The 27,971-nt window shown below is 43.2% G+C and overlaps 1 protein-coding gene across 2 annotated transcripts in view; it reads left to right on the top strand.

The window, feature by feature from the left end:
* Positions 1-27,971, top strand: part of ANKRD52 (ankyrin repeat domain 52) — a 69,981-nt gene that overhangs the window by 7,318 nt on the left and 34,692 nt on the right. For both annotated transcript variants that reach the window (XM_083427358.1, XM_083427359.1), the window contains exons 2-16: positions 719-802; positions 7,996-8,074; positions 9,445-9,515; positions 14,311-14,511; positions 16,167-16,254; positions 18,514-18,656; positions 19,740-19,952; positions 20,094-20,172; positions 21,177-21,291; positions 21,726-21,808; positions 22,729-22,846; positions 24,385-24,453; positions 25,183-25,323; positions 26,164-26,241; positions 27,424-27,535. In XM_083427358.1, coding sequence (XP_083283484.1) covers positions 719-802; positions 7,996-8,074; positions 9,445-9,515; positions 14,311-14,511; positions 16,167-16,254; positions 18,514-18,656; positions 19,740-19,952; positions 20,094-20,172; positions 21,177-21,291; positions 21,726-21,808; positions 22,729-22,846; positions 24,385-24,453; positions 25,183-25,323; positions 26,164-26,241; positions 27,424-27,535 — 1,674 coding nt within the window. The remainder of the gene's footprint in view (positions 1-718; positions 803-7,995; positions 8,075-9,444; positions 9,516-14,310; positions 14,512-16,166; positions 16,255-18,513; positions 18,657-19,739; positions 19,953-20,093; positions 20,173-21,176; positions 21,292-21,725; positions 21,809-22,728; positions 22,847-24,384; positions 24,454-25,182; positions 25,324-26,163; positions 26,242-27,423; positions 27,536-27,971) is intronic.

Raw genomic sequence — 27,971 nt, 5'->3', positions numbered from 1 at the left:
GTGACACAGCATGGCTCCTGGCTGTCCTGCTTCTGTGTGTCATGTTCCTCCAGGGGTTTGTCTCCTGCTATGGGCAGTCTTCCTCCTCCCTAGGGGCACCCCACCTTTGTCGCTGTTCCAGGCCACTCTGCTCTAGCGAGAAATTTTTCATCTTGCCCAGTAGCTCAAAGGGTGAAAAGGCAGGCCTCAAGTTGTTGTACCTTCTCTTCCAGCAAGGCAACCAGCTTGCACGGTTGTAGTTTTGCACATTCTCAGGTAGGTGTTGCAAGTCACTGCAGCAGTTCTCTTGCCATCCACATCTCTTGGTCCTATGTATACCATGAGACAGCACTCCAGGCCTCTCCTTCAAAATACCCTCAGAAGTCCTGGTTGTGAGCTCCCAGAGGCTGCTTTTCAAGGCCTCATTTTTTACAAAGGGGCTCACAATATAACAAGGGAATACAAGTACAGGGGACAACCATTTTGTACATGTTCAGTTGGCACATGACCAGTGGTGCATGCGCCGTTTTCGGCCCCAGAATGGGGTGGTGTGGGCTTATGCACACTCTGCCGATGCATGTAATGACCCGGGGTACAATCTCTGCGCAAACGGGGAGTTGCCTGTATGTAAAAATAACAAAGATCCAGATGGGAAAAAAATGAAATAATAAGCTAGCAAATGGCTATTCCCTTTCTCATCCTGCTTATTTTACAGTGGCTCTTTTCTCCTTGTTTATAGCCTCCTCTGGTCCAAGCCATCTTTAATCGTGATATAGAGGAAGTACGGTCATTGCTGAGCCAGAAGGAGAATATCAATGTACTGGTAAGTTTTGGAGAACCAGTTTTTCCTCCTACTACTGAACCTGCTTCTTTCAACTTTGCATGAAGATTACATTTTCCTTTTGGCTAAGCTCCCCTCACCACCACACACGCATTGTGGGCAGAGCAGGGGAGTACGAATTGATCCATGTACTATGTGTCCCTTTTAGAATTTGTGTTTAAGAACTAGATGTGCTAAAGCAGGGGTTGGAAGCATCTTTTGGCCCATGGACACATTTGCAAACCAGCAAAGCTGTTGTGGATACCATACACACACAAACTATACCTGTGTGTACACTGCGGTCACACACATGCAATCACTCTCCCCTTCTGCTAGCAATTAGGCTTTAAAAACCACTGCTTGTTTATTTCAAGCCTAATTGTAATTTTATGTTGTGAACTGCCCTGATGTGGATAAAGGGCAGGATATAAATAATAATAAAATAATTTCAGCAGGTTGAGGGGCAGAGTAGTTGAAATTTGTGGCTCCAGGGAAGGCCTCTGCGGGTGCTGGTGTGCCCGCAGGTGCAACGTTGGCAACCCATCTATTAAAGTTTCCCAGCTTAGCAAGCTTAAATGCTTGTTTTAACTATTTGATGTTTTGCCATTGTGGTGCAGTGACTGGATATTGGTCTTTGACAGACATGGGTTTGGAATCCAGCTTAGTCACACTCTTGCTAGGTTTATTGCCTAATTTTCATCTCTGGACCTCAGTTTCCCATTTGTAAAATGGGAATGTTTGTGAACACAGGGTTGCTGCAGTGACAGATACAGACTGTGAAGTACTGTGCAGACACCGAATTGGTATACAGGGCTGAAAGGCCCACACATCACCAGTAAATGTTGACTTTGTTGGGAATCGGCTGTACCAGATGTATTAGTCTAGCTGTACAGAGCGGTGGGTGGCACTGGGATCAGCTGTTCTCTTTGTCACCAAGTGTGTTCTGGATTAGTCTTGTGGCCTCTGAGTGAGAACAGCCTGTGTTACAGTGGTGTTCATCTTGTTCTTGTCTAGCCCACGAAACAGTAATTGGCTCTTCATTTCATCTTAGCTCATTCAGCTGAGGTGCATTTAATATAGGCCCATTATAACCCGATTTTGTGTGAGAAGGTCTTAGTGTTTGGAGCAGACCAGGAGGTGTGACAATTAAATGCATTTTAGGCTGTCTCCAGAACATATCAGTATTAGCCCAGACTCAGGAATGTGAGAAATCTAGAGTGTTGGGTGTTTGAGCACATGAGCAGCAAGTTTGATGAACTGGTAAAGAATACTCATTAAAGCAGATTACACATATTTGGGCCATATTTCCAGTAGGATAATAAGATGGTTTAAGCAATTATCTGTTCTGGACACCCAAGTTCAGAGTGTTCTAACAATTGGATTTAAGGAGCATCCCTTAGGAAACACCAGTGTGGTGTAGTGGTTAAGAGCGGTAGTCACGTAATCTGGGTAACCGGGTTCGCGTCTCCGCTCCTCCACATGCAGCTGCTGGGTGACCTTGGGCCAGTCACAGTCTCTCAGCCCCACTCACCTCACAGAGTGTTTGTTGTGGGGGAGGAAGGGAAAGGAGAATGTTAGCCGCTTTGAGACTCCTTAAAGGGAGTGAAAGGCGGGATATCAAATCCAAACTCTTCTTCCTCTTCTTCTGCTTAAAATTCTTCCTGCTTCAAGGGGCCAAACCAAACTTCCTCCTAACTGTGAGCGATTCTACAACACAGTATTAGAGGAGGACTTGGTGCATTGATACATGTTGATAGCCAAGGGCTGCTGGTTGCTCGGGAACGCAGAGGGATTTCTCCCTCTTTATTCCACCCTTGGCACAAGTGGAAGAAACAAACCAGGAAGCTGCAATTAAGCTTAACTTTTTGCAATATCTGAACATGGGATCGTGGTTTGTATTTTCCTAACAAGCCAGGATTGTCAGCCAGCCATAAAAGGAGGTCCGCCCCCCCCCCCCAGCTCGTTAGGTAAAAAACAAACCACAATACAAGATTCAAACGTCATGGAAAACTAAGCTTAATTATGGCTTCCTGGTTTGTTTCTGCCACTCGTGCCAGAAAGGAGTAAAAGAGGAGTATTTGGGTAACTCAGTGTTCATTCCAATAAGTCAGGATAGCCAGCAGCCCTGGTTTATTGTAACATGTAGACATTCATGTTTCCTACTTAACTAAGAAAAGGCTGATGCGGCTGCATGCTTGCCTTTTATTCAGGGGCAAAGATGTCAGTAGATGACTTGGGTGTGTGTGGAGGGAGGGAGATTTAAATGAAAAGTGGTGCTTCATGGAGTTAAACTAGTGACATGCAATCTACAAAACGAAAGTGAGAATATTGGCAACTGTTTACCATGTTAATGGTAACAACCTATTATTAGGCAGATCCCTGATGGGCAGGATATAGTCTGCTGCCTCTTGAAATAGGCGACAAACAAACTCTCCCAATAGTTCACATGGACTAGTTCAATCCTCGCCCCCCCATCCAAGTCACAGTGTGCCACATAGATGGCAGATACACTGCCAGCAAAGCACATAATTCCAGGTGACCAAACGAGTGCACTGAGCTAAATGAATCCTTCTTGCACTTTGAGTAAGATGATACTTTTTATTGGACTTGGCTCTCAGGCTGAAAATGAAACCACACTGTTGAGCTTTACAGTACTGTACTCATCTCCATTGTCTCTTGAGACGGACAGATGCCAACAACACATTTACCATCGTGACTAGTAGCCATTGATAGCATTATCCTCTGTGAATTTGTCTAACCCATCCAAGTTGGGGGACTATCAGTATATCCTAAGGGAGTGAATTCAATGTATACACTGTGCAAAGTACTTTCCATTTGTCTTCAGAATGCGGCAGCTAGACTGGTGACTGCGAGCGGCTGCGGAGACCACATAACACCGGTCTTGAAAGACCTACACTGGCTCCCAGTACATTTCCGAGCACAATTCAAAGTGTTAGTGCTGACCTTTAAAGCCCTAAATGGCCTCGGTCCAGTATACCTGAAGGAGCGTCTCCACCTCCATCGTTCTGCCCGGACACTGAGGTCCATTGCCGAGGGCCTTCTGGAGGTTTCCTCACTGCGAGAAGCCAAGTTACAGGGAACCAGGCAGAGAGCCTTCTCGGTAGTGGCACCCGCCCTGTGAAATGCCCTCTCACCAGATGTCAAAGAGAAAAACAACTACCAGACTTTTAGAAGACATCTGAAGGCAGCCCTGTTTAGGGAAGCTTTTAATGTTTAATAGACTATTGCATTTTAATGTTCTGTTGGAAGCCGCCCAGAATGGCTGGGGAAACCCAGCCAGATGGGCGTGGTATAAATAAATAAATAATAATTATTATTATTATTCATTGGGCAATCTCCGGTTCTAACATTTTCAGAGAAGGAAACATTCTGGGTGGTATTCAATGCTAGTCCTACTCAGAGAAGACCCCTTGAAGTTAATGAACACGAGTAACTTAAATTCAGAACTGTGACTTCACTGAACACAACCCTCTCTCTGCATATTATTCATTATTTTGGAAACCTCTGTTGTGCCTCCCCTGTTGCTCCCTTTTTTCAAAATTTGATCCTGGCCTGATCCCAAAACTTCCTGTATCTGATGGAGACGGCTAAGCTTGATGTCGCTCGCTGAAGTGTGTTACAATATAATATGCCAGTTATATTTTGAGTCTGCTGTGTCTAATTTCCAGGAAGGGTCTTATCTGTCAGTTGTTACATTTGTGCCACAGATGACAGCATGAGTCAGTTAGGCTCAAGAGCTATAGGTCACTTTAAACACAGTATCTGAATTCAAACTCTTGGTACATTTTGATGAAGTACCTATAGATGATCTCTGAAGTTCTGAAAGCTTGTTTTGATTTCCCCCAACAGAAGTTCTGATAAATGTTAGCTCACATATTTTCTACTTCCTATTCTCAGAGACAACCATAGTGGTAACTGATACTTGGCAGTGGTTCATTCTAGTTTGTAATAATAAAATATTAGATATTCAGGGGGCAAGTTTCTTTTCTTTCATTTTTTTTGTATGGTCACCCTGCTTTAGGTCCATTGATTAAAAACTTGGGAGGAAATTACTTGGAAAGCAACTCGTGTGATATTTTCCTATCCATGCACCCTGGAATAAAAAAGATTTACAACTTGGTCCTAATTATATTTGCTTGTAAGTTCCACTAAATTTATAGAACTAGTGTTCTTGTGCTTAAGATTGCAGAATGAGGGTTAAATGCTTTCCTCTGATCTTGGTTGTGCACTTTGTGTGTGTGTTAGAGGGGACCTAAGTAGCTAAGAATTAAAAAATAAATAGAGTTGCTTGGAATGGATCAGCTCATCTGTGCTGATGCACAGTTTTCTAAATCAGTCGTTCTACAGCTGAGAAATGAAATTTAAGTTTGGCTTGATTGCTAGACTTTCTTGCTCTTTTTTATTTTTTCACTTACTCATAGGGGTGAAAAGCAGGTTGATGAGGATGATAGTAGTAGTAGTAGTAGTAGTAGTAGTAGTAGTAGTAGTAGTTCAGGACTCAACAATCCATGTTTCAAATTGACTTCGACTTTTAAGTGTGGGGCTGTGTCCTTTTAACACTTTACACATTTGATCATTTGGCCTTAGAGCACTGATATCCTTCTGAGCAGTTAATGCCAAGCACTTGGCACCAAACCCAAAGGCCAAATGCTAGTTGATTTGATACAGAACCTAAGTGGTGCTTCCTGCCTTTTGATAGCCTTGATTTTATGCCTTATCAGAGCTGTTTGCCTTGCTCTTAGGATTTGCTTGTTTGGGGCATGACGTTTAGAAGCAAATGAAGTAGCAAGGTCTACATCCAGAACAACCTTGCTTTGTCTTTGAGGGAGTCATTCTTCCAAGTGTCCAGAATAGTTTGAAGATGTTTGTTGGAAATTTCAGCCTCACTTTTAGTGCTCAGCTCAGCTGCTATACTCTAATGCAGGGGTGGGGAACGTTTTCTATGAATAGATTAAACTTTTATTAAAACAAGAAAGTAGAATATTTTATTAATAAAACAATAAAAATAAAAATATTAGATTGAAATTTTGAAATTCTCTGAGGGAGGACCTGATGGGTCAGAAATGCACTGGATTATAAACTTTTGAACATCAAATGGTTTATTCTACCCCTTTACTCTCCCCCTGCCCCCCCCCCATTTGCCTGGGGTTTCCCTCTTTTTCTACTCTTATATTATATAAAGGCCTTACCATGTTGCAGGAGTGATACAGTCATCAAACTCTGATTGCATTCCTTCTTGTTCTGTTTACCACAGCATTTGAGATTGCTTAAAAGCCTTAAGATGTATTGTTTGTTTAATACAGTGGTACCTCAGGTTACATACGCTTCAGGTTACAGACTCCGCTAACCCAGAAATAGTACCTCAGGTTAAGAACTTTGCTTCAGGATGAGAACAGAAATCATACTCCAGCAGCACGGCAGCTGAAGGAGGCCCCAATAGCTAAACTGGTGCTTCAGGTTAAGAACAGACCTCCGGAACGAATTAAGTACTTAACCCGAGGTACCACTGTAATCCAATCGACTGTAGTGGTGCTGCTATAATCACTAACATTTGTTTACTTATTTCATTTATAGTCAACCGTCCTATCATAGGACTGAATGTGTACATGAGGTTTCCAGATATTCTCCCATCTTAGCATTAACCAGACCCAGACCTGCTTAACTTTAGCAAGATGGTTGCATCAACATTCCCTCTAGCCATGTACTGCTGCCTTTGAGTCTTGGGTCTAAGCTATATGCAGCAATGTGAATTGGCTTTGTATCATTTTAAAGCACTGCTTTCAAAAGTATTTCACTAGTCATCCTGAAAGAGAAGATACTCCTTAAGAGGAGTTCACATGCCATTTCTATTCACATTTCCATTTTTCCATTTCAAGCTATGTGTGAGAGCTTTTTTGTTATGTTTCTTATTGAAGCTTTTGGACTTTTTTCTGGGATCTACCAATTTGTGTAGTCTTGATGGCAATGAATGACATGTCAATGCTTCTTAAATTCATGTAATCCTTTCAAAGTCAATGTCAAGTTTTTGAAAGGCTAAATTAAGGTCTCTTACACTTAGAGCATATTAGGTAAGCACATTACAAAACATTGCACTACATTAATTGGCTCTAACTCTCTGTTCAAGAACAGATTATTATTATTATTATTATTATTATTATTATTATTATTATTATTATAAATGTGTACTTAGAAGTCAGCCCTACTGAGTCCAATGTGGCTTAACTCCATGTTATGTATATACAGTAGGAGTGTCGGTTCAATCCAATGATTGTAAGTTTTTAATGTCTGATGTTTTTGCTATGCTTTTATTATGTTGGAAGCTGCCCAGAGTGGCTGGAACAACCCATTCAGATGAGCAGAGTATAAATTATCATCATCATAGTTAAGCTATCGTGTGAGACTCATTAAAAGCAACCAAAGCAAAAGTTAGATGAGTAAATCCTCCAACAAGATATCCGTGTTCTGAGTTTAATAAGCTCATTTAACTTGGCAGCAGTTAAGAATAGTCAATCAAATTCGAATGCAGTGCCGGCCTTTTGAATCAGTATCCTACATAGGTCATGTCACTGTGATCAGCTAGTGAGATCCAGCAGACCAGCCAGTGTGCCTTCCATTGTTACTGGGGAAAAGCAATGGGGCAGAACAGGCATATGGATTTTCTTCTTACAGGGTGTAAGAAGGTGATCCACTGTTTAAGCAAACTTTCATGGCTTGTGGCAGACACTTTTTGAGGGTTGCAGTCGGTAATGCCGTGGGTTAACAACCAGTTTTAAAATTTCATCTACTTTGTCTTTGCACAACTTTTCCTATATAACGTCTTAAGCTTCAATTTGTCACTGGATAGATAAGCTCAGAGATATTGCTACATATTTCAGCACATCAAGGTAATTGGTCTATAGACTGAAAAGATTGGATGGCAACATCAGCATGGAACAGTATTCTAGTAGCTGGTCCCATTGCACAATGGGACTTCCCCATATGCCCTTGAATCTGTTCTAGGGGTCCCCCCAACCCTCCGGAGCAGGGGAAGGGGAGGAGGCGAATGTTCTGTTACACAAGCACAAACCATTGCACTGATGAAACAATTGCCGTGGTGCTATGTTGGATTCCTCTCACGGCTTTTAGATTCCACTTTAACACCTTCCATTGATCTCTGTTGTGTTTCCCCAAACCAGGACCAAGAGAGACGAACCCCTTTGCATGCAGCTGCATACTTGGGAGACGCCCCTATTCTTGAACTCCTAATACTATCAGGTAAGAAGTGAAGGTGTATGTTCTGGTTGATAAGAGGTGAAGGAGGTCAGGTCTAGCAGCTTCAGGGCATTTGCTGAATAGAAAAAGAAAACCTTCTCTTCCTGTCTTGAGGGAACTGGTGGCAGTTTGGTGCAGACTTGTATATATATCACTGCCTAAACTGTCAGGGGGGCAGAGTCACAGAGAGGATCGAGTAACACTGACAGATCCTGTGCAGTCCTGCAGTTGAGAACACTGACTTTAAACTGGGGTGGTAGCTGTATATTCCATGTTCCGTTCCAGCTTCAAATTGCTATTGCTCATCCTCTGTTAACAGGCCTTTAAGGCAGGAATTATAATGATCTACAATTTAAACAGTCACAAGAATGAATGAGAGGATCGTAAAGTGCTTTCATATTAAAAGTGCTAAAGTTAGCAGATTGCTACTAGTAATATTATTGGAGTCATGATTCTGCAGCAGCCAAGATTTATGGAAACGTTCGAATTCAGTGAAGCTATTTTGAAACAGACAGCTCTATCCACTGTAACTCTTCCTGTGTAGATTGCAGGGCAGAGTTGGCTTTCTGGACAGTGAAGCCAGCACAGATGGTTCTCAGCGCATATGCTAAATGTCTCCAAGTTAATGGTAATGGAAGAAGTTGGCTATTGATGGTACATAATTTTAAAAATAAGGGTTAGTTTTTGAAAGCTGCTGGTTTTCAGATATTTCTCTTTCGATGAGGATTAGGACACTAAATCATGTGATCCTACTTGTACAAACTAATTATTCTTCCTTTTCAAGCATGTTTAAGCATGGCTTCTGAACATGGTATCTTTCGTTAAGAAGAATTTTGCATCTCTGTCCTTGTGAGAAAGTTCTGTGAGTCAGAGGTTCTTTTCATTTAAACAACTGGACTGCCTTTATCAGTTGCACAGTTAAAGTTAGTGGAAGTGAGACTGGATTTTGTACAGTTCAGGAGGCCAACATAACATTAACCTTGAGATGTGTGTGCTATTGATAATACCATGCTCTTCAGTCTAAGCAATAGCACAATCAATATGTGCACAACTTATTTGCAGCTTAGCTTTTTGAGTGGTGGGCATTTTCTGAATACAGTGCCAATGTTCTCTTCCTCTTAATCTGTCTGCTGCCATTTTTGTTGCAAAACAAGTAAGACCCATATCTGCAAATACATGGTGAGATAATGGCTACAATCCTAGCTCCACTTACCAGGAAGCAAGCCCCATTGAATTCAGCAATACTTCTGAGTAAAACATGGTTAGGATTGCATTTTCAGGGGATAAATGGATTCTAATATTGGGTGCAGGGACAAGGGATGCTTTTCGTCAGTATATGATCTTGCTTTATCTCTCCTATCCATCTTGGGCAGGTGCTAACGTTAATGCAAAGGACACCCTTTGGCTAACCCCGTTACACCGTGCTGCAGCTTCTCGCAATGAGGTAGGTACTAGTTCCTTTGACCTGTTTTCATTCATCCTGTTAAAGTGGCAAAGGTAATGCTCTTTCTCATAGGGCCCTCCTACAGCCACCCTTTCGGCAACTTCATTTCCCCCTTCATATGCCAGTGCTTACCCTGGGTCACAATGAAAACCAGTAGCTATCTTGAATGTCTGCAAACAAGAATTACCTTAATTGTGAAAGGTGGAGCAAGACCTGTTGCCTTCCTTGCAGTTCATCTTTGTGGGCCTTATTGTGACTTAATGTAGCTGTGTAAGTTTCAAGTGAGGAGGGGTCCTGCTACATCTTGTGCCCCTCAGATTTCCGATTGCTGTAGCCAGTACCTTCCCCCTCCCCTTTAATTAACATGGATGGACAAATCAGTTGTGTGCCTGAAAAGAGTATTAAGTCAGAGTTACCTGTCCTTGAAGTTTGCTGGAATGAGGGAAATTACAGAATAGTGTGTTACGTTCCATAACCCCCATTCCATGGACAGCATTTCTACTGAATGCCTATTTTGTCTGAATTAAGCTTCAATTTGTTACCCTTACTCTTGTCTATTACCAATTCAAAACATGGACCGGCTTCCCTGGAATTTGATGGAAAGGAGAGAGAGAGTTGGGTATCATTAGTACGTTGGTGACATCAAACCCTAAAAATTAGTGGTTTAATGTGGGTGCTAAATAGAACTGGGTACAAGATGGAACTAGGACATTGGCCAAGGGGTCTAACAGGAATCCCCCAGCAGAACCACCCCTGGAACTCCACAAACTGAAGCCTGCAAGTCCTGTCCCAGTCAGATGATTACGAGGGTTGATGGTATTGAAAGCTGCCTAGATGGTCTTGCAGAACCAACAGAGAGATATCCCCTCTGCCAATTCCTGGTGTATATAGCCCACTAAGGTGACTAAATCTGCCTCAGTCCCATAATCAGACTTGAAGTAAGATTGAAATGGATCTAAATAATCCACCTCGCCTACCTGGAGTGTGATGCCACTCACAAACTCAGGCGTCTTGCCCAGAAATGGAGTGTTGGGGACAGGCAAGAGAAATTATCCAATATGATGAGGTTCAAGGAAGCTTCTTAAAAGACATTAGGGCCCTTGCTCGGTCAGCTCCCTTGGCAGCTATTATAAGCCAAGAAGGGCAAGTGTGGAGCACACACGTAGGTAGGCCTCACCCTTCCATGGATCCTGTCCATATGCCTGAGCTGTACAAATTGAAACTGTCCCCTATAACTGGACAAGTTAGTCTAGGCTTGTCACCTGGTGCAGAGAAAGGATCAGGTGACCAGGCAGGAAAGCTCAGTAAAAGCTCCTCCTCTCCCCACTCCCAACGTTTTGTCCACAAACAGCTAATTTAGGATTGTCTAGAAAATAAGGTTAGTAACTTTTGTACACTTGTTTGCAAGGCTTCACTGGTTTACTTTAAAGTCATAAATCAATATTCTGTATCCCAGAGTGCCAAGATCTGCAATTTCTGCACAAGCTGAATGCGTTATGAACCTAATCTGGCCCTGTCACAGAGACAAGGCTGCTCCCAGTGAGCATTTTTAGCAGGATTAGGAATGGAGATTTGCGCAGAATGCATGGATGTGGAAGCTCCCTTTTGCCCACAGACACACACATTGTCACTCATGCAGTAAACTAAATAGTGCAGTAAACTAAAGTTGCCTTAATTTTCTCTCAGACTCTTCTTTTTTAAAAAATAAAATAAAATGTTGGTATTAATATTTTATTGAAAAGGTTTCAATTATAAAGAAATAAACTGATACAAAGAAAAATAAAAAGGCACAAAAAGTGTAGGAATATATACAGTAGGTATATATATATATATGCAAATACAGTGGTACCTCATGTTAAGTACTTAATTCGTTCCGGATGTCCGTTCTTAACCTGAAACTGTTCTTAACCTGAAGCACCACTTTAGCTAATGGGGCCTCCTGCTGCCACCGCACCGCCGGAGCCCGATTTCTGTTCTCATCCCTGAAGCAAAGTTCTTAACCTGAAGCACTATTTCTGGGTTAGCGGAGTGTGTAACCTGAAGCGTATGTAACCCGAGGTACCACTGTATACGAAAAATACTGTAACCCATCCATTCTTTTATATATTTGATATTATTATCACAGTCTGTTCTTGACACAGCATTGTAGGAAATGCCACCCCTTTCCTAACTGATCTTACACGCTGCTACATTAATTCAGAGGTAGAGAAGTTTGCATTGCCGTGAGTAGGATAACATCCATAACTTGATAATAGAGCAGCTTTTCATCCTAAGGGTGCTGTTGTAATGTGTTGCTATATTTCTCTGTAAAAGCAGAAAGTCCCCCCCCCTTTTTTTTATTGTACAGATGATTGTAGAGTAAGTTTTATGCCCTTAATTGCACAAAGACTGGGCTCCCAAGAGACTGGGCTCCTGGAAAAGCTTCCGCTGTTCCTCAGCAGAGTCTGTTAACTTGTGTAATTGCCTTTTCCTGCTGACCTCACAGCTTCAGGCCATTTCCAGCAGCCGAGAAGCACCACTTAAGCTGGCTCAATTAATTCACCTCTTTGCTTCAGAAAAGCGTCAGCATTTTTATTGATGCTTGACTTCCAGGGGCAGGGTGGGTGGTTCCTACTCCTGAGTTTGTAAGGCAGCGAGGAGAGACTGTGGTATATTTCCTTACACAAATGAGGAAAAATGTAGGCCCCTGTGCTTCTTTTGCCTCCTGCCAAGCTTCTTACACCTCGCGGGCCACCAAAGAACATTTGTTAGCTACAGGATCACAATTACTTAGCGGCAGGATCACTCTAGAAGTCACCGGAGAGAGAACTAGGAACTCCTATGGTGGCTTCAGCAAACTGTATGGGTTGAATCCGACGAAGTCATTATGTGAGCAAAATGACATGCTTGTACAATAGTAGTATCATTGCTACTACGGTGGTACCTCGGGTTAAATACTTAATTTGTTCCGGAGGTCCGTACTTAACCTGAAACTGTTCTTAACCTGAAGCACCACTTTTGCTAATGGGGCCTCCTGCTGTTGCCGGTCCGCCAGAGCACGATTTCTGTTCTCATCCTGAAGCAAAATTCTTAATCCGAGGAAATATTTCGGGTTAGCGGAGTCTGTAATCTGAAGCGTATGTAACCTGAAGCGTATGTAACCCGAGGTACCACTGTACTGCTATTACACTTATTGGTCATCATTCCCTAGCAGGTCCCAGGATTTAAAATTCTGTACAGTGGTACCTTGGTTCTCAGACTTAATCCATTCCGGGAGTCCGTTTGACTCCTGAAACCGTTAAAAAACCAAGGCTTCTGATTGGCTGCAGGAGCTTCCTACACCCAAGCAGAAGCCGCGTCAGACATTCGGCTTCTTAAAAACATTCACAAACTGAAACACTTATTTCCGAGTTTGCGGCGTTCAGGAGACGATTTGTTCAACAACTAAGCTGTTCAAGAGCCAAGGTACCACTGTATTAAAAACAGTTAAAACAAATTAGTCATGGAAATAGGGTGGGTCTCAAAAACACAGGTCTCAGGTGTAAAACAGGTGATCTTCAACATCTGCTGAGAGCTGTGTAGTGAAGGTGCTAGATGTATCTCTGTGGGGAGGGAATTCCACAGCCACCAGAGCATGGAGGTACTATGAGCAATTCCTCACTGTCCAAAAGGGGGGTAGCTGATAACAGGCACCCCCCAAGTCCTCAAGGTCATCTGAGCCTCAGGTGACAATGTTGGATCCAGGAGTTACCCCCAAGCTACAAACCTGCTCTTTCCAGGGGAATGCAACCCCAACCAGAGAAAGCCATCTTACTCTTCCTGACGCCCCCCAAATCTGCTCTGGAGCGTTAGAGGAAAACCCAGAGCTGATGTGGCAGAAGTCGCATTGCATGGGCGGATGTCCTTCTGCTTGCACAGTTACTTTGTTGGCTGTAATCCTATACCAGGCAGCGTGGGCATATTATTGAAACCAAGCCAGCAGCTGTGTTTGTGAGGCCTGGGATCTAAAGCCCTTCTTGGCTGGGTTCTCATCTCCTGCCCCCACCTGAGGCTCACATGAACCCTTGCTGCTGCCTCCCCACCCTCTTCTCTGGTAGTCTCTAACACTCTCACCCTAGCTGTCTAGATCTTGAAGCTTTGACCTGACAGTAAGCTGCTTTTAGAGAGAAGACTTCCTTAGAATTCAGACTAATCTCATTTGAGCTCAGAGGCTTGACACACTGAAAGTATGAATCCGAACATTCTTGGCACCTTGGGAGTTGGGGCAAAAGGAGACGGTTTCACATTATTGCCCTTTTAGTTGTTGTATCAATTCAGGTGCTTTATTTAATATTCTGTATATTGCAGGTGCCTGTAATACTTAAAACTCTTTGCCACCAGCCAATAATTGACACCAAGACCTGATTTCTTAACTTCCCAGATGTTCTACTCTGGTTTGGGGCTTTTTGAGCCTCGCAGGGTTAAGAAGATGAAGGAGAGAAGGAATTGGTAGTAGGATGAGGGATATATTGAGTTGTGCCTTACAGTGTTGGCTCCTCTTTCGGCCATCAGCATTCCTCATTGTGCGCCCACTTAGCTCTGCTAGAACTTCAACCTGTAGTGCCTCATGCTAGGATGCTCTTGGTCCTTCTGATATTTCCCAGCAGCATATTCTGCAGTGTTTTAGGTTAGCTTTGTTTGAAAATTCCAATTCTGCCACACAGCATAGTACTATCAGCTTGTTCCTCGGCTCTTTAATTATTCCTCTAGTGATCCTTTGCCTTCCTCAAGCAGTCTTTTAAAAAAGACCTTTCTGTCTGTGTTCTGTCCCTGGCAGAAGGCACTTAACCTCCTCCTAAAGCACTCTGCGGACGTCAACGCTCGCGACAAGTATTGGCAAACACCACTGCACGTTGCCGCTGCCAACAGAGCCACCAAGTGTGCTGAGGCCATCATCGCCCTGCTAAGTAGTGTTAATGTGGCAGACCGCACCGGCCGGACAGCACTGCACCATGCTGTACACAGTGGGCACATTGAGGTAAGGGTGCGCTTCTTTTCAGGGAGGGTTTTCTGTGCATTCCACCTTGGTTGGATAAGTAGTGAAATGGGGGGGGGGGGTCCTAGTCCGAAAAGCATTTGGGGCTTAAGACAGAACAACACTGCGTGGAAAACTCATGCTGTAAAACTGCTGCTGCTGTTGTGAGGAAACACCTTTCTGCTTGACACCTTGCTGGCGCAACCCCGCCCTTTGCAAGCCACTTCTTTCCTCCCACGGTTTCAAACTTGTTTCTTGGAGGAGAGATTTGCCTTCAGGCTAAAAGAGCAGGCTGTCAGGGTTGGGCTGCAGCAAACAAGCAACAGGTAGGGAGCAAATTCAGCTCCCCTCTGCCGCTTGTGCACATTGTTGGCCCTTCCTAAAACCTGCTTCCGCCTGATATTTATTTAATCTATTGACTTCCTTCCAAAGAAGCCCAGGTTGGCAAACACTTCTTTGATTAAAAGAATACAATTAAGAAGAAAATAAAACAAAAATGTTTAAAAACCATCAAAGCACCTGAAAAACAGTAAAGCATCTCAAACCAATGTGAGAGCAGATGCAACCAAGTCACAGAAGCAGATGCAGTGGTGTTGATACAGATGCTTGTAATTCTGACCTTTAGGGTCCTATAATCGAAAGAAGGGATCCTTTGCTCCTCCTGCAGACTCCCTGAACGATGACAGGAACTCTTTGGGCAATATGTTCAAGGTGTTGCATATCTGCATTTGTGCTCTGGAGCCTGTCATATGGCCTATAATGTAGAATCTAGCAGTTGTCACAGGGACCCTGCTGGCTGTGTTTTCGCTTTTTGAAGAGAAACAAGTTTCTGGTCCTTATAGCTTTGAAGAAAATTGTGAGAAAATGTGGTTCCTCTTCTCCCGCCACCAGCATTTCAAACACAGAGGAAGCGCACAGAAGAGTGAACTATATATTTCAGCCTTCCTTCCTTCACAACAACAAAACAGGAACAAAAATTCAGCATGCGGGGTTGTATCTAGCATGAGTCCTGCTCACAGTTGACCCGTTGAATTTAATATACCTCAGTCAGTTGTGTTCATTAATATCAGCAGATCTGTTCTGAGTGTGCCTCATGTTGGATACATCCTCCCGCCCCAGAAATGCCAACCACAAGGGAGACAATACAGAATGATGGAAAGGGTAACCTCAGCTATAAAAGTGCCAGAATTTCATTTTGTTTGGAAGCTCAAAATGCTGACCCCTTTCTTCAGATTGTGTATAGTGTCACTTTCCTACCTAACTGCCAGGCAGAGGTGCGGTTACATGCTTATCTGCCTTCCAAAGCTAGCTTTGCTGAGAAATAAAACCTGGCTCACAGTCGAGGACACATTTCTCTTATGTAAGAGTGGGGAAATGGCTCAGAATTTATATTTGTATTTATTCGTTAATGTGGCTTTATTTGTTATTTCTGTGACATGCATTGTTGCTTTTGTTTTATTTTCCTGTACACCACTTAGATATATTTTCATATGTTGAGCAGTACAGAGATTGCCTTAAAAAGACCTAAATAATAAAGCCCAAGGTGCTGATTCCACAACGCTGCACCAGCAGGAAGTTCTAAGTAAATGGACATGCTTTTGTAAAATAAAATAAAAATAATTCCTGTTTGTAACTCTCTCTTCTCCACCTTTTCTTAGATGGTTAACCTGCTCTTAAATAAAGGGGCCAATCTGAGCACATGCGACAAGAAGGAGAGACAGCCAATACATTGGGCAGCCTTCCTTGGTATGTTTTTCTCTTACTTTTGCAGGCCCTCCGATCTTTCTTTCTTTCTTTCTCTCTCTCTCTCTATTTCTTGTTTGTGTGTGAGAGAGTGTGTGTGTTGTGATCACACACATGAGAGCGAGAGTATGTGTTGTAATCATATACATGGATCTTTGAGGAGGAGCTTATATGTAAAAATATTCTGAATACATGTCCAGCAAAGAATGCAGGATATTGGAGCCAAGACTGGGCATATAAGTCAATTCCCCAAATTGGCAGCTGCCAATTTGGGGGGGGGGGTGGTCTTATAAGCCCAGTCGCCTAATACACTGGAATCTACGGTAGGTACCGCTGCGGCGCTCTGGCTTCCGTCATGGTGTTCAGTTGCACCAGAAATGGTTTAGCCATGTTTTCCACATGACATGGAAAGCTGTCTGTGGACAAACACCAGCTCCCTCAGCCTGAAAAGCAAGATGAGTTCCGCACCCCATTTTTGCCTGGACTTAACTGTCAGGAGTTCTTTATCTTTGCCTTTTAATGAGAGATACGCGATGTGCCCTGATTGCTCAGAAAATGTTACATAAAATGCCTTTGGGGTTGCACCACTCTCAGCTATGGTGAGCCTGAGTCAAACCAAGTAACAGGGTGGCCATTTGCACATAGCTCATAGGAAGTGAGACAAAAGGGAGCACTCATGATTATAGCCAGAAGCAGGAATCCAGTGAAGAGCCAAGGTGGAGGAAGAGCATGACTTCAGAGGGCACTCCATGTGAGCAGGAGTCCCAAGTAGGAGCCAACCACTGTACAAACTCATGATGTGGTGGTGCCTCCCAATGCTTAAGGATGGGTTTAACTCTGGGCACCATTTTGAAAATGGCACATGGGCATTTGTACTCATTGTGCTTGCTTCATTCGCCTCAAGAGTTAGGCCATCGCAATATGCTATGGTGATGAGAATGATGATTGATTGTTGAATCCGCTGCTTAAAGACTACCTTCTGATTCTTTTTCTCCTAATGGAAGGAGTTCTCTTTAGGGGAAGGCTTCTTTTCGTTCAAAGATATCTCCACCCAGAGGGAACCCAGTCACACAAACAGTCATTAAGATACACCAGCAGCTATTAACATCCTATCTAGAGCTATTAACACCTCATTAGTCTTTTTTGCAGCTTCAAACTGAGAAAAGGGGGTGGGTAGAGGGGAGAGCTGCTTTTTTTCTACATTAAAGAAGAAAGCTGCATGTTTAATCATCCCTTTTGTACTCTTCCTACATTTTTTTTTTGTCAAGCATGTAAAGGTGAATGTTCACGAATTAAATGCACACAGGTTGCAATTTACCCTTTTAGGGCCATAGGTTTGGTTTATGAAATTATATGAAGTAAAACTGTGCTCAAATTAAACGGCCATTATCTTTTTTAAAAACACCAAAACAAAAGGTGTAAGTGAAAGAAATGGACTGCCAAAGCATAGAAACCTGAAGTAAGTCTAGAGGTTGAGCAGGTAAACATATATGGAAGTGGCAAGTAGGGAAAACATAGATCACAGTATGCAGCCCTGTCCCTGCGTCAGATGCCCTCTGTATCTGCCCATAAGCTGTTAAGCACAGAGCAGCAGAGAAGAAAACTTTGAAATCTTTCATGGTATGGTAGACACTAAATCTAAAATTCGAATATCCTTGTTTTGGGTGCTTTTTCTATCACCCACTCCATGGAGGGAGGAGGGAGAAAGATTCCTGATCTAGTGAAATTCCTGGCAGGACAAAGAAATGAAATCTTGCAGAAATCACCACATTTGGCTGTGTATTGTTTGTCTATATGTGGGAATTGTTTCCCATTTGGTTGTGTATTATTAATTTTTTTGGTGTGGTTTATTTATTGTTTATGACTTTTGTAATTATGTAAATCTTGTTATGCTGTAAGCCGCCTTGAGCATTGTTTTTTAACTGTGGAAAGGCGGCATACAAATAAAAAATGATGATGATGATATAACGTCGTGAATTGGCTCAGACAACCTTTTAAGGCAACAAAATCCACAGCTCGGCAATAACTATTAGCACCAGCCAAAATATCGCAAAAAGCATGGCAATTTTTTGATTCTGTGGATTCAGGAATGGTTTATCCCTCCTTATAGTCCAATGTTACCTTCATTGGCTTCCAACATAAGGAGCAGATATGTCTGGGAGTGGGAAGCCTTGTTCAAATTGCTATCTCTCTCTGTGCTCGCCTGTGTTGCCTCTCTGTGTTTGTTATACCTCTCTGTGCTTGTACATTGCCTCCTCCCAGGGCATCTGGAAGTCTTGAAGCTGCTTGTGGCCCGAGGAGCTGACGTTACGTGCAAGGACAAGAAGGGTTACACACTGCTGCACACGGCGGCAGCCAGCGGCCAGATCGAGGTTGTGAAACACCTGCTGAGGCTTGGAGTAGAGGCAAGTGCTGCAAATGTACCAACTCAGTGGGCACTGCTCCTGCTTATTCTGACAGTACTCTTAACAGTGTGTACCTGTACTTTGCAACGTGTGCAGGCATAGTTTCAGACAGGTTAGGTGCTGCAGGGGAGGGGATTATTGCAACAATATGGAAAAACATGGAAGCAGCTTTGTCACATGAATCTTCATCATGAAATGCATGTAGGTAGCCCCAATGTTAACTATGCTTCCCCCTTGCGATATGAGTTTTCAAGATGCAGGTGTTTAAAAATAAATGTTTGGAAGTAACTGTATGTGGATGCTAACTGCCGTCTTGGTGTTATTTTACCGGTGATTAATGCCTGCTGGATTCTGTCTCCACAACCAGCGCAACAGGCAGGAAAAAGCTGCAAGGGCATGTACTGCTTATCTTTTAATCGAAACCCAAGGTTTTATACCGGCTTCAACAAACCCCCTGCTTATACCTGCTGCTGCTGTTTTTAGCTAGCCGGTCTATTTCCCCCAAAAATAAATAAATGAAAAAATAAAAAGTTAATGTGAGCAGGCAAGCACAGTAGGTTGGGCTAAGAAGCAAGTGTATACCTGAAGGAGCGTCTCCACCCCCATTGTTCAGCCCGGACACTGAGGTCCAGCGCCGAGGGCCTTCTGGCGGTTCCCTCATTGCGAGAAGTGAGGTTACAGGGAACCAGACAGAGGGCCTTCTCGGTAGTGGCGCCCGCCCTGTGGAATGCCCTCCCTTCAGATGTGAAGGAAATAAGCAGCTATCTTCTCTTTAAAAGACATCTGAAGGCAGCCCTGTTTAGGGAAGTTTTTAATATTTAGTGCTGTATTGTTTTTAACACTTGATTGGAAGCCGCCCAGAGTGGCTGGGAAAACTCAGCCAGATGGGCGGGGTATAATCATCATCATCATCATCATCATCATTATTATTATTATTATTAATTATAATAATATTTGAAGGAGCTTCTGTGGCCTTGGGCAGCCCAATAATGTAGTTGCTGCTCTTCTTTCTGACCAAGCCCTCTCTGTGCAGCATTGATACAGCACGTTCACATGCTTGCCTTTTTACACTTGTCCTTGTAGATTGATGAACCAAATTTCTTTGGCAACACTGCACTTCACATTGCCTGTTACATGGGCCAGGATGCTGTGGCCAATGAACTGGTCAACTATGGCGCCAATGTCAATCAGCCCAATGAGAAGGGCTTCACCCCCCTGCACTTTGCCGCCGTCTCCACCAACGGAGCCCTGTGCCTGGAACTTCTCGTCAACAACGGAGCTGACGTGAACTTTCAGGTATGAGCACTCAAGTCAGGATTCGGTCAGGCTTTGAGGGAAGGAGGTGGGGAGTCTCAGCGAGGATGGGAGAACTAAAGGCAAATTTATATTGTAGTTAGCAGGACATGTCCGCTTGCTAACTTGCTGTGATGTTTTCAGAGTAAAGAAGGGAAGAGTCCTTTGCACATGGCTGCCATTCACGGACGGTTTACACGCTCTCAAATTCTCATACAAAACGGTAAGCTCTCAGTCACCCATCAGTATTTATGCTTAATATTTAACAGTCTTCCTTTCTAATTAGAGTTATTCACTATTCCTTGCATCCTTCCTAGTTCTTCCGTATAATTCGCAGGGTAATGTTGTGCCTGTAGACATTTCAGATGTACGTATTTTGTTTCACTTGCAATGGTTTACCTCGTGTATAATTTAAGAAAATTCTATTGGCAGTCAAAACCAAAGTCCAGTTTACTGTGAGGAGGTTTAATACAATGAAACCATTACATTATTCCATAAAAATCAGATCTAACCCCTTGGTTTTCACAGTATTCCTTGAACAGAAGCATCAGTTGGTCCACTCTTAACTCATGTCCTTACTGTTCTGAAGTCATGCCCCAAATATAAGTGAGTTATTTAAAGTAAAACAAAGACATTAGCAGTAGAGCCAAAAGGACTGAAAATCATTCCTTGTCAGATCTAGTACAGGAGTTGCCAGCTGGAATTTTGAAGAAGTGCTGTGAGCATTAGTCACAAAATGGCCGCCATTGGAGTGAAACATTACACAAAATGGCTGTCATGGCGTTGGGGCATAATACAAAATGGCCACCATATCTAAAATATTTTCTTTAGTTTTTTCTTTTCCCTTTCTCCCGTTTTCTTTCTTTGGGTTTCTACTTCTATTTTCTTCCTTCTGACTTTGTTCTCTTTTAGACTAACTAGCTTAGAATATATAAAAAGATACTTTGTAATGGGCATGTATTTTTTATGTATTTGAACAAGGCATGTTGAAGGAGGCATGTTTAGGAGAGGCTGAGCCAGTGCAAACAGGAAATGAGCAGGGAGACCAAGTGGTCTCCTGTGCATTGGGGATTTTTGAAGGGATATTTACTGATACCTTTTGAGGAGGTATTGATGGGCACACTGATCTAGTACATTTCACTTCCCTTCCTGCCAAGCCAGAGTTGTCCCTTGCTTCTGGTCAGTTTGAAGAACAAAGTAAATAATGAATCCTGCTTGCTTTTCTAGGCAGTGAGATTGACTGCGCTGACAAATATGGCAATACCCCCCTCCATGTTGCTGCTAGATACGGCCACGAGCTGCTAATTAGTACTTTGATGACGAATGGTGCTGATACTGCAAGGCAAGGACTTTTTCTTCTTAATGTGGCATCAGTCAGGAGGAAGATACAGTTTCAGATCACTTGTAATGAATTACAAGTTCGCGTGTACCAGGCTACCGCTCTTTTGCACAAACGTTTTGGATAAAGAGTGGTGGATGGTTGAGTGCTGCTTTCAACCTTTTTCGTGCATGTGTGTATGGAGTAACACCTGCCCTACATTAGTGATCGCAAATTCACCAATTATTTGCTTCATGCAGAGTGAAAATTTTGTACATTTTGTATACTCACCCAGAAATGGGGTTATTGTGCTAGCGGCACGGAAACTCAGTTCTGTGTTGCTGCTGGTTGTGTTTTCCACCTTGATGTCAGGTGGTGTGTGTGTGTGTGTGTGTGTGTGTGTGTGTGTTTCTTTCTCTTTCTCTCTCACACAATAATTCTTTCTTTTGGTTTGCCAGGCGTGGGATCCATGACATGTTCCCCTTGCACTTAGCTGTTCTCTTTGGATTCTCAGACTGTTGTCGTAAGCTACTTTCCTCAGGTATGTGGATAGCACACCCCTTGCTTGTCCTCTCACTTCAGGTTTTGGATTAGGGTTGTGTTCATAGGAAGCCACAGTCCATTCTCCGTATGTGCCTGAATTCAGAGTAAGCCAGCCAGCTGGGGCTGATGGGAATTGTAGTTCAACAACATCTGGAGTGCCAAAGGTTTCCCACACCTGGCCCAAGGGAGGTTGCTGGGAGACCGTATTTTTCCATTGTTTAGGGCAAGGAACAACCCAGAGCTTGTTGAGAAAAATAAGGTTTTGCTTATCTTGCTCTGAGGTAGACAGTGGAGTGAAATTTTCTGATTCCTTCATCTGTGCCAAAATGCACCGCTCCCCACAATTTTTTGCACACACATTCTAAGCTTAAATAATACACGAGCTTGCTTACTTTGCATTAGGTTGTCCATTGCACATGCTTTCTTCTTAGCTTAATTACCTTATTTTTCCGTTTATAAGACTAGGTTTTTTTCCTAAAAAATAATGTCAAAAATTAGGGGGTGTCTTATACACGGATAGTGCCAAAGGTGGACTGGCGATTGGTTGTTGCCGCAAAAATAGGGGGCGTCTTATACATAGGGGCATCTTATAGACAGAAAAATACAGTATTTGGGCTTTGAAATCCTACCTGACTTCCTAGATTTAGGTTTGGGTCTATAGAGCTGGTATATTGCTGGTAAGGAACAGTGTTGTAGGAGAAATATAAATCAATGAGGACCAGAAGGTGCTCTTCACTGTCTGACAAGTAACAAGGCACAGAAGGCCCATCAAGTGAACAATTGAGCTCTGCGCTTGTGAAGGATTATTGAGACATTTTAGAAATCTGAACTCCAGATAATAAACTTCCCATGGAAACGCTGGCCAGAATCATGGACTTGACCATGAACCTTAGTTCTCTGCTGTTTTCTGATTCACAGGTCAGTTGTACAGCATCGTCTCTTCACTTAGCAATGAGCATGTGCTGTCTGCAGGCTTTGATATCAATACGCCAGATAACCTCGGGAGGACCTGCCTCCATGCTGCTGCTTCCGGAGGGTGAGTAGTCAATCAGTTTGTTACTTAGGCAAGATATTCTTCAGAACTGATCTGGATGATTTTATTGCTCTGTTGCTTATTCCTACCTCACTGGGTACCTTTGGTTAAGTAAAGAGGAGAGAAAGGTTAAAAGACTGTCTGGCTTTGTTTATTTCTGTTTAACTAGAACAGATTCAGGTTTCCATTGCCTTGAAGTACTGTACAGCTGTGGTGGTGTAATCAAATTGAAGCTCTCTTCTAATCCCCAGTGTTCAGAGCTAATATTGGGAGATTCCTTGTTTGTGTGAAGTGGAATTTCCAATTGCACTTCAGAACAAATACGAGAGGGTTTGCTTTGATCCAGCAAACATACTATAAGGGAGAAGAATCTGTTCCTCAAGGGCTCCATGCAACCTTCAGCCTAATTACCTGTGGGAGGGGAAGAAGCCATAAGGAAGGAAGGGTGGAAAAAGCATGGTGGAGGGAGCAACATTTAGCAGAAAGTAAGGGGCGGGGAGACCTTTTGCAAGCAAGCAATTCAGACCTCTTGCAAAAGTGGTCTGTGTCCTTTTCCCAGTTGCTCTGGACAAGGGGTAGTCAACCTTTTTATACCTACTGCCCACTAATGTATCTTTCTTGATGGTAAAATTTCTTTACTGCCCACCAGTGCTCGATATGGCTTGTGCCATAGAACCCCCTACTGCCCACCTAGAATCCTGAAACACCCACTTGTGGGCAGTAGGGACCAGGTTGACAACCCCTCCTCTAGACAGGGATCTCCATCCCAGCTAGAGGATAAGCCACACCCACAAATGTATAGCGCTCTTGGGAACTGTGCTCTCAGGACAGCATTTCCCACGGATGTGGAACAACCACAGTTAGTTAAAATGTGTGCCAGCAAAATTGAAGCTGTTATACTTCCAAAGTGTACAAAAACCTGGATTCAGGTTGACCCTGCATGTAAATACAAAGAAAACCAGAGGGTATCTGTGTGCTTCTTGTCTAGCGGCTACCATTTTGAATATCCAATCTATGTAAACAATTCACTCTGCATTCAGGCAGACCCAGTACTCTTGGGTCAGTTGTGGTTTTTTTAAGAGTGCAATCACATTGTTCAAATGTATTCTATTTTTTTATTTGACTTCTCGAGTGGGCACTAGGACACCACCTGGTGGGTGTTGTCTTGGTCCATTTGCTTGAAGAGGCAGAAACAATGGCATCCTTGACTTGGAAGACAGTTTATGTTTTCTGCTCTACTTAAAAATAGGACATACTTTGCTACCACTCCGCTAGCCCTTTAATTTTCTAATCAGTTGGTAAAAAGCAAGCTTGAGTGAATTGTGTGCATTTTCTGTTTTAGCAAGCCTACATCCTTGACTGGAAATCGTCCTTGATCTTTTCTGCTATCTCCTTCCTAAGAGATTGCTTCCCCCTGTGCCTTTAAATCCTACTGAGGCTTCCCACCTTGTAAAATCTCTTTACTTTCTCATTCTAACAGCCTCTTTAGTTCAATCACATTGTTCATATATATTCTATATTTGTTTTTGGCTTTTCTGTAGGAATGTTGAATGTCTTAACTTGCTGTTGAGCAGCGGAGCTGACTTGAGGAGGAGAGATAAGTTTGGAAGGTAAATTAAGAGCACCATGCAGTTTTGCCTTTGGGCAAGGAAAGGCTGTTGTTCAGTGGCATTGAAACCTGCCCAAAGGCTGTGAAGGCCTTGCACTGTGTTAACAGGAGACTGCTTTTATAAGTGTGACTCAGTGCTTATTGCACTGAGGATGAGCTTAAGGTGCTCACTTGCAGAAATGTTTTTGTTCAACCAAAGCTCAGTGCTGCCCTGTTGGGAGCTGCTGAATTAGAAGGAGAGGGATTATACATTGCTTTTCTGTTTGTTAATGCAACGCAACATTAGCAAGAGCCACTGATGCACTGGATGACGTGTCTGCTTTGAAGGTCGTGAGATCAAGGTTAACGCCCCCCTTTGGTCAGGGACTCAAAATCTCTGTTCTCTATCTGTAAAATGGCATTTGCAGAGGAACCCTTAGAAAGTGGCTGTGAGGGTGAACGCTCTACGTCACCCGAAGAACTTTTTGTTAATGAGCAATATAAAGTGGGCGTAAATAAAAGACATAGTAGATCAGCTGGGATGCAAAGGACACGTCGGCTGAGGACTAGCTCAGGACAACACAGCAAACTAACCCAGGACCAAAAGTTGACATATTAACCCAATGGAGCCTACTCTATTAACAGATTGAGGAAATGGAAACTCTGAACCACATTCATTGCTTACAATGCTAACGTATTAAAAGGTGCTTTGTGTTTAGTAAGTGCTTCAAGTCTCGTTTTCCCCATCCAGGACTCCTTTGCACTATGCAGCCGCTAATGGCAGCTATCAGTGTACGGTGACATTGGTCACTGCCGGAGCCAGTATTAACGAAGCTGACTGTAAAGGCTGCACCCCCTTACATTATGCTGCTGCTTCGGACACTTACAGGAGGTAGGAGAAAGGGCTGGCGGGGGCTGGCGGGCATTTGCCTAAAATGGCAGCAGTCAAGTGCAATTCTTTCACCAGAAAGATCTGCAGTAGATGCAATATTTTTCTTCTCCCTTTCTAGCACTTTTGTGGATAGAAAGTGTATCATTAAAGCCTCATTGGAAATATAGTGAAAATTAAATAATGAACTGGTGCATTCTGGTTTTTTTGTTTTTTTTAAACAATGATTTAAAATGGCAGGGCTCATCTTTGAGGCTTTTATCTAAGAATCATGGTGCTACCTGCCCAAATGTTTAGACATTAGAAGCCAAAGTCAAAAATGGCGATAGAGAATTTATACTTCAGATCTTATTTGGCGTGTGCATGACTTTGCTTTCTGCTGTTGCAGTTGTTTCAGACTTTTCCCTGTCTGTAGAGACTGAAGAACATTTCTCCAAAAATAGTTAAAGTTGAAATTCAACTTGCACTATACCTTCTTGGGCTAGTGAAGTTACTTAAATGGCTACAATCCTTTTCCTACTCTCCTGTGTGATGCCAGGCTGGTGAATGATGACTTCTGAAAGGTAGCCCAGGCTTATGGCACGTCTTTTCCCCAGATTATTTTTTGCTTCTATTAATTTCATAGATAAATTCAGTCGGAGCCACTGAGGTCATCAAGCCTGATCTATACTGGCTCTTTGTAACCTGTCCTGATTGACCAGTATCATGCACGTTTCCCCCCACAAATTTATTCTTGCAATGGATTTCCACATGTGGGATTCCTTTGAAAACTGTTACGTGTTCCTGCACAGTCCCTCTTCTACTATGTCTCAGCAAAACTGATCTAGGCTTTCACTCTTGCAGAGCTGAGACTCATTCAGGAAACAGCCATGACACTGACGAGGAGCCACTGAAGGAGTCACGACTGAAGGAGGCAATCTTGTGAGTAGCCCGTCTTAACTTGCCTTGTTGTTGTTTAGTCGTTTAGTCGTGTCCGACTCTTCGTGACTCCATGGACCAGAGCATGCCAGGCACTTCTGTCTCCACATAACTTGCCTTAGCATACAGCTTTAGGAGCTCAGCTGCCTCCACACACATGTCTTTTACCAACTAGAGTGACAGTTTGAATTTAACACTTCACTGCCAGTTTTTAAGTGACTGATTGGGCTTGGGCAGTGGCCATTGTTATGGGGTTCTGTCTTTTTATTGTGACTTAAATCAACCAGCAGTTGGGCTTTTACCAAATCAGCGTGGGACACAAGTCTCTCCAGGTTTTCTTTGCTCCTCCAGCCTCATCTTTAAAATGCACTCCAAACCTTTTCAAAATAAAAGATGCTTTGACTTTTGTTCATCTCCCCCCCCCCCCCGCCTTTTCATTACTGAAACTGAACTTGAGTGGATTTTTATAAAGTGCACATACATCAGTTTAACATGGAGAGGGGAGTTCAGTAACTGCTTCTAAATCTTACATGTGTCATACTTGCATTGGGAAGTGCTTGTGATGCAGGGAAGAACAGTGGAGTTTCTTTCTGCCAACTAGGGCTGCCATATTTCAAAAAGCGAAAATCCAGACACAAAAGTTGGTTGTTGTTTTTTTGAAGATGTACCGTATTTTTCGCTGTATAAGACGCACCAGACCACAAGACGCACCTAGTTTTTGGAGGAGGAAAACAGGGGAAAAAATATTCTGAATCTCAGAAGCCAGAACAGCAAGAGGGATTGCTGCGCAGTGAAAGCAGCAATCCCTCTTGCTGTTCTGGCTTCTGGGACAGCTGTGCAGCCTGCATTCACTCCATAAGACGCACATACATTTCCCCTCACTTTTTAGGAAGGAGAAAGTGAGTCTTATAGAGCAAAAAATACAGTATTTGAGCTGCCAGCATATGTGCCATACAAGTTGGGTTGAAAGCAATGTTTTACACAGGGCTGCAGCTGTTCTTATTCTGTCAAACTCTGTGAATGAGGGGGACCTCCTTTCTTCTTTGAGAGTTGTGGCTCCTGCAGTACAGTTGCGAGACATTTTAATAAGAAACCACGGCAAAGGCTGTTTGCGCAGCAACTTTTAGGTCCTTCACATGCAACTGCTTCGAGGCATCTGACCTAATCTACTCCCATCTGCTCCAGTTGTTTAGAGTTCTTGTTGGATAATGGTGCTGACCCCTCTCTCCGGGACAAGCAGGGATACACCGCTGTCCATTACGCAGCTGCCTATGGCAACAGACAGAACCTTGAGTTGGTAAGCTCGAATTGGGATGGGAGGAACTGGGTTGTGATTTTGGAGGGGAGACTGAGGAATGAATGTTTCTGTGGAAGTTTGGAAGAGCCACACTCTGGGGTGCAGCCTTCATTTGTATTCACAGTCAACTTGATGAAATAGGCTCTCTTGTTGAGTACCTTGCTGGTCGCTTTGATGGAATTGAGAGTTGTTCTGAATAGAAACTGGTCACGTTCCCACTAAGCCAGGGTTTGCAACTTGTTAACCATGATGTGCATGAGCAGTGTATTGGTGCATGCAGCTCAGGTGCCCAGATTTCATTCCTCCCTTTGTTCAGGTAGGTGCAAGAAACCAGAAGTCTTGGCTTAGCCTGACAACCTGCCTTTTTGGTTTCTTTTCTGCCTAAAACAAGCCATGATACAAAGCCAAGGTTTGTTTTTGGCTTTCCAGTTTCCAT

The sequence above is a fragment of the Podarcis tiliguerta genome, assembly GCF_965153285.1.
Source record: "Podarcis tiliguerta genome assembly, chromosome: 2".
NCBI lineage: Eukaryota > Metazoa > Chordata > Lepidosauria > Squamata > Lacertidae > Podarcis > Podarcis tiliguerta.
This window is presented reverse-complemented; position numbering and strand designations above follow the sequence as displayed.